This window comes from Crinia signifera, chromosome 1, assembly GCF_055691185.1.
Source record: "Crinia signifera chromosome 1, ASM5569118v1, whole genome shotgun sequence".
NCBI classification, from domain to species: Eukaryota; Metazoa; Chordata; class Amphibia; order Anura; family Myobatrachidae; genus Crinia; species Crinia signifera.
In genome coordinates, this window is record NC_139217.1 from 280,235,649 (window position 1) to 280,248,480 (window position 12,832).

At 40.9% G+C, this 12,832-nt stretch overlaps 1 protein-coding gene across 3 annotated transcripts in view; it reads right to left on the reverse strand.

Annotated features, from left to right (window-relative positions):
* Positions 1–10,074: 10,074 nt before the first annotated feature.
* The window catches only part of MLLT3 (MLLT3 super elongation complex subunit), a 326,771-nt gene continuing 324,013 nt past the window's right edge, over positions 10,075–12,832 (reverse strand). For all 3 annotated transcript variants that reach the window (XM_083184699.1, XM_083184707.1, XM_083184689.1), the window contains exon 12: positions 10,075–11,007. In XM_083184699.1, the coding sequence (XP_083040825.1) occupies positions 10,876–11,007 (132 nt within the window). In that variant the 3' untranslated portion in view covers positions 10,075–10,875. The remainder of the gene's footprint in view (positions 11,008–12,832) is intronic.

Here is a 12,832-nt window from a genome sequence, read left to right on the forward strand (position 1 = left end):
CGCAGATGCAATGGTCCCGGCCCCATTGATGTGCGCCATACGCCATGTGAGCAGTGGCCATCACATACCTGCAGCTGAGACCATGTCTGCCGCACAGTACCCCATACTATTGGCAAAGAAAAAAGGGCAATAAATGGAGTTTGCTATCCAGATTGAGGAGAATCCTGTTCTCCCTCTGGTAATGCAGGTACAGGTAGCAGCATATAAATAAACAAAAATACACACTGTGGCCCTTGTGTGGCAGAGGATGTCTGCTGCAGATATGTAAAGGCTGCGGCCCACATGGCGCATGGCGCAGATGCAATGGTCCCGGCCCCATTGATGTGCGCCATACGCCATGTGAGCAGTGGCCATCACATACCTGCAGCTGAGACCATGTCGATGGTAAATGATAAAGTAGCCTATTTTTTAAGACAGATCCTCAAAAACAGGACACTCTGGATCTTCTATCAGTAAAGAACTGTAGAATTGACGGTACTGGGGGGGTTGAGAAGGCTGTGTAGGTGTTGACTGGGTATGTGTTGGAATTGTGCTCGACTGGCCTGCTACGGTGGCAGGCGGAGTAGGCACTGGTGATTCTAATGACAGTGGTGTGTCTGGTGCACTACCAATGCCAACTATTTTAGTGCCACTGTTGAGATACCCTAAACTGCCATTATACACCAACTCCATGCATAACTTTTCAAAAGTAAGTTGCTGGTTAGGAGCCATGTTGCGAACACACTCTGCCACATAAGTGAAGTAGTTGTCATGTTTGTCCGGGTTTCTTTGCAGGACTTGATGTGCCCGCATCATAAATTCTTCATGTGCCGCTGCTTCTCCTTTTTTTCCTTTGCCACGCATTTTTTTGGCACGGGGGAGTGGTGGAGTGGGTTCCAGGGTGGGTGGCGGAGTGCGTGCCGGAGTAGGAACTTCGTTCGATGTGCATGCATTCTCAGATAGGACAGATAGGTCTGGGGTTGCAGGTGGGTAGTCACCAAGCTGTAAAAAAATTGAACATGTTTACTAATCAATTCTATTTACTTCTAATTTCAGTTCCCTACCAGCGTGAATGAATGGAAAGTCATCGCAGAGGAGTTTGAACAGCGATGGAACTTCCCAAATTGCGGTGGAGCCATTGATGGCAAACATGTCCGCATAGCCCAGCCTATCAATAGTGGTTCCTACTATTTTAATTACAAGGGCTATTTTAGCATTGTACTAATGGCTGTTGTTAATGCGAACTATGAGTTTATCTTCCTGGATGTAGGAAGGAATGGCCGTGCATCGGATGGTGGCACTTTCAAGGACACAAAGTTCTACGAAAGGCTCATAGCGAACACCCTTCACTTGCCGTCTGTCCAGGAAACTAAACAGGGGCTTAACTTTGTTTTTGTGGCTGACGAGGCTTTTGGCCTGCACGAGCATGTCATGAAGCCATATGCGCAAAGGGGGTTGAACCATGACAAAAGGATCTTTAACTACAGGCTATCCAGGGCACGGCGTGTTGTGGAAAATGCTTTTGGCATCCTGGCAAGCCGGTTTCGCATTTTCCACACTGCCATTAACCTGAGGGTGGACAAAATTGACTGGGTTGTCACGGCGTGCTGTGTCCTGCACAATTTGCTCCGCAGAAAAGCCACACAGCAAAGGGCTACAGGCACAGCACTCCAAGAAGACCAAGAACTGCCAGAGGAGGTAGTGCAGATATCCTCCTTGCAAACCCCAACACAACACTACACAGGGAGTGCACGAGCCAAACAGGTGAGGGAACAGTACATGGCCTACTTTAATGGGGAGGGCGCTGTGGATTGGCAGGAGGAATCAATTAGATAGCCAAAAAAATAGACTCACCGATGCAGACTGCGAATTCTCCTCCTCCTCCTGCGCCGTGACTTCTTGGTTTTCATGTTCTACCATAAGGACTACTCCTGTCCTCATCGACTCCTGGCTGAGGGTGAATGTCAACCGGTCATAGTACCAGAGCGATGTTTGATACATCTCGTCGACTCCAGCACCAGACTTCTTTGCAGCCTCCACCTTCTTGTGTTCCTTTAAGAACACCGTGCGCAGATTCTGGATGCGTTTCCTCACCCATTCAACATTGGCCTCTGGGTGAAATGGAAGACTGTAGCGTGCCAAGTCCTCCAAGGCTTGGTTTCTTTTCATTTTGTTTGAATACTCCTTGGATTTTGTTCGCCACAGGCATTCGTGTGAACGATATTTTTCAATAAACCCTTCAAGAAACTCTTGTTCCTTTGCGTTGGACATTGGGACTGTAAAAAGATAAAACCATTTTAGTTGTTATAGTTATACCCATGTTTTGTTTCATATTTAAATTTTTATAGTTATAGTTACCAGTTTACCTAGTTCTTATGTTTTAAGTATTTAAAATGTTAATAAACTTTTATGAAAACCACTATACATTTTATTGTGCAGATTGCTATTCACACACACAGGTGAATGGGGCCTAGCAGAGAGGAGTGCATGGAATACTGCAATGGTGGACAATGGTTTATGTATATATATCTATATATACACAAACACACACACACAGGTGAATGGGGCCTAGCAGAGAGGAGTGCATGGAATACTGCAATGGTGGACAATGGTTTATGTATATATATCTATATATACACAAACACACACACACAGGTGAATGGGGCCTAGCAGAGAGGAGTGCATGGAATACTGCAATGGTGGACAATGGTTTATGTATATATATCTATATATACACAAACACACACACACAGGTGAATGGGGCCTAGCAGAGAGGAGTGCATGGAATACTGCAATGGTGGACAATGGTTTATGTATATATATCTATATATACACAAACACACACACACAGGTGAATGGGGCCTAGCAGAGAGGAGTGCATGGAATACTGCAATGGTGGACAATGGTTTATGTATATATATCTATATATACACAAACACACACACACAGGTGAATGGGGCCTAGCAGAGAGGAGTGCATGGAATACTGCAATGGTGGACAATGGTTTATGTATATATATCTATATATACACAAACACACACACACACAGGTGAATGGGGCCTAGCAGAGAGGAGTGCATGGAATACTGCAATGGTGGACAATGGTTTATGTATATATATCTATATATACACAAACACACACACACACAGGTGAATGGGGCCTAGCAGAGAGGAGTGCATGGAATACTGCAATGGTGGACAATGGTTTATGTATATATATCTATATATACACAAACACACACACACACAGGTGAATGGGGCCTAGCAGAGAGGAGTGCTTGGAATACTGCAATGGTGGACATTGGTTATATGTATACACACACACATGGGGCCCACCCAAAAAAAACAGTGACATGGTCGGGTGCACGGTTGCCAAACCAGTGCTTTATACACACTATATACATTGGTGGCAACAGTGGGCATGCATAGAAGAGCATTGGGAGTGCAAACATACCAGGTTGTTGTTCTGGGAGATGAGACAAGAAGGAGAGTCCAACTGCTGCGCCAGCGCTGTTTGCTATGTGGAAAAACATGGCGCCGGGGGAGTGTTTAGGAAATGCCACTCAAATAGGCTGGATCAAACGACGGACGCACCGACGGACGGACGACGGAGGCGGCAAAAAACACTCACGATCTGCATACGATTGACGGTCGGTCGGCCTGGGATTGACGGATCCTACCTGCAGCACGTAGGACCAAAGATGCGACCAAACGAGCGGCGTGAACGCGCATTGGATCGGAATCGGATCAAATAAATGTCAAAAACACACGATAGTACATACAATCTGCATACAACCGGTCGGAATTGGATCTAAATTGACAGAATCGGGCCCTAGTCGTCCTGGTGTGTACCCAGCATTAGATTTGAGTGGGGTTTGTACTTCAAACTGATATCTATATTGCAGTGTAAAAATAAAGCAGCCAGTATTCCTGCATAGAAACAAAACACCAAAATCTAACTCTGCACGTTACATCTACTCCACATGCAGCACATATTGTATTGTCCATTAGAGAGAAAATTTGCTTTTGCAATTGAACCAGAATCAGCACTCCTTTCACATATCAGCTGAAGAAGACAGACATTAGGTGCAACACTCCTGGACTATATGCATTTTGTGACAGGCTCTAAAAAATATATGATTGTTTCTAGTCTTGCATACTGTATATGAGAAAATACATGTAGGCACAACAAAAAAGGCTGAAAGATTACATTGTTTCCACCCCACCTACCAAAATCAGGGGGCGCCTACCCCCCCCCCCCCCGGTTCTACGCCATTCACTCCTTTGGTGCACTCCAACAGGCCTCCTAATTGCTTCACTGTGGGGCCACAGTACAATGGGATTGTGGTCTCTGCCTCCACAGTAGCCATCACCCCCTGCTGCCACAGCTTTCTCTCACCAGTAGGTGGTTTGGCAGTACGGACGGTGTAATGGTTAGCATTGCTGGCTCACAGCGCTGAGGGTTCGATTTCCACCATGGCCCTAACGGTGCAGAGTTTGTATATTCTCCCCGTACTTGCGTGGGTTTACTCCGGTTTCCTCCTACATTCCAAAAATATACTGGCAGGTTAATTGTATTCTAACTAAATTAACCCTAGATTGTCTGTGTGTGCATGTACATGTGGTAGGGAATATAGATTGTAAGCTCCACTGGGGCAGCGACTGATGTGAATGTTCAGCTATGCTCTGTAAAGTGCTGCAGAATATTTGTGTGCTATATAAGAAACTGTTAATAAATGAATAATAAGTGTTGGGCAGGGTCCACGTGCGGGAGGTTTCATAGTGTGTTTCAGATAAGTCAGGTCCCCTGCAAGGCTGTGAGCCTCAATCCTGGCTGGTTGCAGTGTCCATGTTTGGTGGTGGGCCCAACATGCTGGTCCGATACCCCTGTGGGTGGCAGGCCCAGTGACGTGCATAAGCGTCCAAGCTGTATAAGGGGAGATACGTGAAATGCACTCATCTCCTGTCCCGCTGTGAGGCTGCGACAGATGCGCACACATGTGTAAGGGTATGTACAGTGAGTGAGCTCTGGTTCCCTCCTTGGCTATGACGCTGCACTACTTCAGTGAGAAGAGCCTGTGTCAGGGCCCCAGCGTAGGGGTTACAGGCTCCGAATTCAGTATTATGCATGGACAACGTGCAGCTTATGACATGGCAGATTACAGGACAGTGGGGAACATGAATGCAGGCATAAGGTTCTGTGTAGTGTTAGCAGTGAGGCATAATTTACATAGGGTTTGGGGCAGAGAAAGATGGTGGTGCATGGTGTTGGTTATTGGGGGTCGTCTATAGGGGTTAGGGCAAAAGCAAAGTTGCCTACCTGACCCTCTCCTTCAGGGAGAAAATGCTCTGTTCCTGGACTTCCCTGGTAATGTATGATTGCCATCACCTGTGGTGAGCTAGTTTATATGATAAGAAAGGTGTTTCACCACAGGTGATGGTAAGCATACATTACCAGGGAAGTCCATGAATGGAGCATTTCCCTCATGGAGAGTGTTAGGTATTCAAAAGTCAATAAAGATAAAACTTCCGGGAAAAGTACAGCACATATATGACACACAGGTGTTACTTTGCTTTATACTATATACAGTATATGATTCAAAGTGCTGTGCACATTTATATTCAATAGTGCTTTTAATATTTTCAGTCAAGATCCACTTTATTAAGGGAAAAATACGCACACAAACATCTTACACAGACAGATCTTAGCTGAGGTCGAACACATCTTCGGTTTCAGATTCTTCGACATCAAGAGCAAAATTAACGGATTCCAAAATGTCTAATTTATAGAGCCTAAATTAATTGTACTAGCATACCCTTTTATCCAGTTGTATCTATTGTAGCACAATTACAGTTAAAATGTATATTGGTTTACATTTTGCAGACTAATTTATGCTACCATTTTGTTAAAAATATGGTTTTATATTTCTGGGCTCCTTGTATGGTATCACTTAATATTGTATACAGCATAAAACTGCTCTTTGGATAGAAATGTGCCAATGTAAAGCACAAACACATAATTCAGTCCGAGGGGTTTAAGGTCTTCCCAGTTTCTCAAAGAAAAGTGAGTCTTTGGGGGGGCCGTACAGCCCTCCATGTGGTCGCCAGATGTAGCCTGACTGCCATTCGGTACCGAGATGAGATTCTCAGACCCCTTGTGAGACCATATGCTGGTGCAGTTGGCCCTGGGTTCCTCCTAATTCAAGACAATTCTAGACCTCATGTGGCTGCAAGACGAAGGCATTGATGCAAGTTCCTGCACGACGAAGGCATTGATGCTATGGACCGGCCCGCCCTTTCCCCAGCCCTGAAACCATTTAAGCACATCTGGGACATCATGTCTCGCTCCATCCACCAACACGATGTTGCACCACAGACTGTCCAGGAGTTGGCGGATGCTTTAGTCCAGGTCTGGGAAGAGATCCCTCGGGAGACCATCCGCCACATCATCACGAGCATGCCCAGGCATTGTAGGGACAGGTCATACAGGCACGTGGAGGCCACACACACTACTGAGACTCATTGTGACTTGTTTTAAGGACATTAAATCAAAGTATTTAATAAGAATATTTCATTCATTCAGATCTAGGATGTGTTATGTTAGTAATCCTTTTATTTTTTTGGAGCAGTATATATAGATATATATATAGATATATATATATCTATATATATAGATATATATATATATATCTATATATATATATATATCTATATATACACACACATACATATACACACGACTTACAGAAATATATAGATAGTGCGCTCAGACAGTCTACAGGGATTGGAGTCCACAAGGTCACAGCTTGAGCTACGTTGTGTGACAACGTCCGTTGAATCAGACTTACAATATTGAGCCGGCTATAGGTTTAGCCACCAGGGGGGAGGACTGGAGTTAGGCTCTGCAGGGCAGGTAGGAGGGATAGGTTTAGGCAGCAAAGTACGAGGTTTAGGCGGTAATGGGAATGGATAGGGCTAGGATGTGTGTGCTTACTGTAGCCTTTCACGCCACCACTTATCTGTATGTATCCTGGTATGATGACTGTGCTATAGATTGGGGCTGAACGTCATGAAAACATTTAGGGATTTTTTAAATTGTATTTAACATACTTTTTAAGGATTCAAAATATTTAAAATAGCTTTGCCCATTTTACCCAGATCTACATCCCAGAGATATTATATTGATCCTTACTCTTGGCAGCAATAGCTACTACCATCCACCAATAGTGTTATAGTTCTAAGCTGATTCTCAATTAGTAAGAAAAATGTATTGGACACCATGTATGTGGTAATATACATTTTCAAGTCTCTTAACTGAGGTCTTGAAGCTCTCAACCTACATTTTTCTGTTATTCTTCCATATAGAGCTATAGGGGTCGATCCTATTAACCCTGAAGGGTGCGAATTGCCATTCGGGAGCTGTTTTACGCTGAAAACAGCACCTGAATGAACCCTAACTCGTACCCTTCGCAGGGCTGAATTGGCTGACATTTGCTCCCACTCCTATGGAGGTGCAAGAACTTTTCAGCAAATTCTGCCCGCCGTAAAGTGCACCTGGTGTCGTGATTATTCGCAATCGGCGAATCATCCATGCACAACGGGGTAAATAGGACCGACCCCATAGTCTTGTTAACTTTCTTTTAATAACAAGTATTGACTGTTTCTATCCATGATGGTTCCCGTATTCCGCATGTTATGATGCTTGTGTGATGCAGTAAAATTTGAACATAAGTTGCATTGAAATAATCTAAAAGGTTGACAACGCCTGTGAGCGTCCTCCTTCAGCCAAATGAAAATGAGAGAAATATTAGCCCAAAATTATGATCTTGTTTTACAGACCACAGAGTTACAAAAAATGTATGGCCAAAATAATACATACCGATTGGTTTAATAATGATAGCAAATGTACCATGTAGATTGTTAACCAACTGTCTTAAATGCTAGATCTTTCCAATAATTCTACTTCAACATAAAACCCAAAAAATGGAAAATAATCACACATGCGTCTTTTTAAGTTTTACACTTTCCTTGATATAAATTGCACATTGAGAGGTGTATTATACAACAAAATGCTTCAAGTATGCTTCATGCCAATCATCCTATAGATTCATAACATTACTGGAAAGTACACTTGTTCATTGGGAAGGAACTAAATTTCTCCCATTGTAAAACATACATGTACAAGAAAAAAAAAACTCTTTGGGCTGAAAATATAATAAACAGATTGGAATACAAGGGAAAAAAATAACCCCACACTAATTATACTGTACATAAAAAAAAAATTATAAAATGTGGCACATAACTATTTGGCTGTAACGGAATGATCAAACTGAATGCAGGATTGAAGACAAGAAAAACAACGGTATGATGCCTTCATTACATACAGTTCTAGTCAGGCCAGGAAGATAAATCTATCAATAGTATATTTAAATCAGTGCTGTTTTTTCTGCATAAAAGAAGGTATTATTAAAACTGCTGTCATAGCAGGAAATCGATGAAAGTTCCTTTGAATGGGCAGGGAATGAAACATTTATGAAAACTGGTCCAGACAGAGGGAAAAGATGGACATTATCTGTTTCTTGTATGTTGTTTTTTATTTCTTTCACAAAGCAAGATGGCTGTGCCATCACTTCAAAGATTAAGAATATTTGGCAGAAAGACATATTGATAAATGCAATTTTTGAGATTAATCTATAAAGAAAAGTTAGGAATGTTTAACATTTTTTGAAGTTTTCACAATTTAACTACTGTAAGAAGTTACAACACAGAGTATTTTGAATCTGACTGCATTTGGAATCCCCATTATAAGTAAAATGGTGTGCACAGCATTACAAAATGCACAATTGTAGCAAGACTGAATGAAAAGCTTTAAGTTCAAAATACAGCTAGGCATTGTAGTTCTCAGGGAATACAGATTGCAGGAGGCCCAAATGATACTCAAAGAACACCAGTTAAAGTATCATTACATTAACGCCTCTGTTTAACAAATATATTATCAGAAACGATTTAATCTTCGCTCAAACACTATCCTACTTGCCTACCCTCCCGGAACGGCAGGGATACTCCTGAAAATCTGAAGCATTTTGTGCTAAATCACGTGATCATAGCACCACCCTGCTAAAAAATGCCCTTTTTTACAGTGCTGTATAGCAAGGAGGAGTAGCCATGACGACACTACTGCCCATCTTTCCATGGCCACACCAGCAATCCACCTAAAAGGCTACTCTCAGGTGGGGTAAGCGAGTCAGTAAGTATGCTTTTGATGCAGACATGAGGTGCAACACAAGCTACTGTGCAGGAAAAACATGTGTAGCTAAAGCAATTTATCTGCTTTTTTATCATTTTTCTAGAATATTTGTAAGTCAAAAACAAACATTTATTTGGTTGATTTGAGGTTACAGCACATTTTCTTTTCCAACCTCTGCAACAGTTTTCATAAACATTCTCATATGACTTTGTTGTGTTACTACACATCATAAGAACACAATTTAATGCATATTTTAATCTGAATAAATAAATCAAAACACATTATCAGTCAGGAGTTTGTGTGTTTTCACAAGATAATAAAAAACTTACAATAAACAAATTCAATTCATGACTATGGTAAAAGAATAAAGAACATTAAGTGTGGTTCACGAAAAGTACATACGACACTGGCATCTCATTTTATGTGCATTTCATATGTAAACAATAAAATGGATTCTTGACACTATTCCAAAGGAAAAGGAAAAAAAAATGATCCCAAGAGATTGCGAAGATTTAAAAAAAGAAAAATGAATAAAAAAAAGAAAAAGAATGAAAATAATATTAGTGGCCATAAACAGGGAACATATAAAAAAATATCAAAAACCTAAATATTGAATGCCATTTTGTCCATGGTAGAAATAATTAACACGACTGTCTGCCAAAGACAGTGAAAACTTGTAATAAATAGTCCCAAATTAAGAAATTTCTACATCATATCTTTAGATAATAATGGAGGGATGATGTCCTTTTCAACAAGGAATCTCCAGATTGCCCCAATTTTGTTTAGTTCATTAAACATTTTATATATATATATATATATATATATATATATATATATATATATATATATATATATATATATAGTATGTAAGAAAATGGACATTGAAAAAAACACTAGCACATTGGGTAGAAAAACATTACTAAGATTCACATCAGCTCAACACCTATTTTTGTATAAGGACATCCTACTATTTCACGAGTCAGGTTATGAGTCTCATAATGCAGTTTGGTGCAATTGTGGAAGATCCTTACGATGACTATTATGTCACTGAAATGAACAAGCCCGACACAAAAACTGTGCTTGGTCCACATCTGGGATCTTCCTATTTGTATCTACTCTTGCTTCGAGCAAATTGTAAACAGCAAAAGAGTATTTGCTGTGTGAGCAGAGAAATGTTCCAGTCATTCATGACAGAAGTCCAGTCCAAAAAGAAATGATTTTGAGATGGGCGCAATGGTCCTACTAGAATCTGGTAGTGTCATTCCCACACTGATGTTTGGAATCTAGATATGCAACAATAAATAGATCAGTCACGTAGTAAGGCAGTGTGTGTGTGCGTTCAACATGTGTGTGACACATGATATTGAACACATTAGTCAATGAAACAAGAAATGCTGTGTTTGTCTTTTTTTTTCAAGGCTTTCCAGGTTTAATCTCAAAAAAACGTATAATTAATACGAAGTATAATCCGCGGTTCTAGTATACCACTCTGGGCATAAGAAACAACTGGCGAGAAGAAAACCATCCAAAGAAAGTGCTTCTTTTCTTTGTTGTGCCTTAAAGGGCCCAGATCTGGTTATTTTATCCTGAACGATTATAAATGGTTCAGTTGTTTTATTGACCCAGTCTATAAATATCCACAATCTACCCTCAGGATGCTCCAGATGTCTCCAGGTAACTCTGTAGTTTGCGGACTGTGGTTTTGTCAAGGGAACAAAGGTCAAAGTCAAATGTTGTGTTCGTTATATGGAAGTGTCCAGTTTCTTCTATAAGGTTCACAATCTGGAAAATATAATAGAGAGGAGAAAAATTTGTGAAACTGCATGGATGATGGATATTCTTCTACATCTGGGATGGCAAAACTGGTCCTTAAGATCTACCAATACATTTTCCAGACTACTGTACCTAGCTGATGAACAGGTGTAGTTATTACTGCAACATTTTCAAACATGTACTGCATTCATTCCTGACACATTCTTCATATCCACAGGTGGTCTGATAAACATGAGCTGGAGGTAGTTCTCGAGGACAGCTGTTCTACATCAATAGTCATATTTTCACTACCACTTAATAATCATCTCCCTCCGTCTATTAACGTGCAAATTGAATAATTCTGTTTGAATTACTGCAGAGTTGTTTTCCATATTTTTACCTTATATAAACCAAGCCTACCACTACAATATAGCACTGTACTGGCAATGATAAATATTTTCAATATTGCTAATTTTTAATAAAATTTTTTGGGGTATATTCAATCTATGTTAGATCCATTATGAAATTCTTTTAATGGAATGGATCAGACATCCATAATTCAATGCAGTGGCCAAATCCGGATGTCAGATTTGGTCTCTGATTGATGGTCACCTGGCCGGCGTTGGGGCCGGGCGAGCACAGCGGCAGGATCGCCCAGGAGGTGGCGGGAGGCAGCAGGAGCCGGGACAGGTGAGATGCTCTCACCCCGCCTGGCGGTGGGACAAGTGAGCGTGGCGGGTGGATACGGGAGGCAGCGGACAGGAGGATGGTGACATGTAAACTTGCCTCAATCGGATATCTTTTCATGTTGGTTTGAGATTGCCGGAATCATGTCCAAAACCTTTCGGCTTTGGCTGATGGATATGCAGCTATTCCGCCAATCCACCTGGTTCCCGGCAGGTTGGAACATTTCGAGTGGCCGGAAAAAAAAAGCTGCTAGCATTTAATAGGTCGGAACCCCTTACGACCTATTAATGTCGGAATCTTTTCAGCATAGTGGCACTTTCGACATCAATTAAATATATGCCTTTATCTTTGTCTATTGAGCATGACAATAATATATGATACACACAGTTAAAGGTAGCTCAAAATTAAAAAATCTAGACTATATACACACACATGTTATGGATCACTATGATAGCCTTGCACACACAAACACATTCTGTAGAAAATAAACATTTTAAAATCTGTTTAAATAAACCATCTTTTTTAAATTATTATTTTGAAACAAATTACAGAAGGCTTTCAAACCCAAACATAGGTAAAGATCATACTTGGCAATACAACATTACTTGCTTATTAAACATGAATAACATACCATTACAATAAAGTAACCGGTCATTTGGGAGAATTCAATTCCAAATTGTAAATTAATTATTAATTATTTATTTAGTGTCTTCTATAGTACAGCAAATTCCGTTGCACTTTACAATTGTAGACAGTGATAGAACAAAATGGGTAAAACCAGACAGACATAGAGGTAGGAGGGCCCTGCTGCAAGTTTACAGTCTAAAGGTCTGTGCAGATTTTCAGACTACAGATGGGACACTAATCCTTCAACTTTACTGGACCAAGCCTGTTGCAGTGGTGCCGAGCTGTCCAACCCAGGATCTCCACATGTTTTACTAAAACAGCCACTGAAAACTTGCATTTGGTAAAAATTATTATTTATATGCCATCCGTTGTCTTTGTTTTTTTTGGGGGGTGTATTCATCTGTTTTCATTCCCGTATCCCAGGTAATTACATTTGTTTGTTCTCTTTTTTTGTGTGTCTTAATAAATAATTTTCTGGTCATATTGGGTAATTATGTTTTCTTTATACATCCCATTCTTAGCGCAATTTCTATATCTTTGT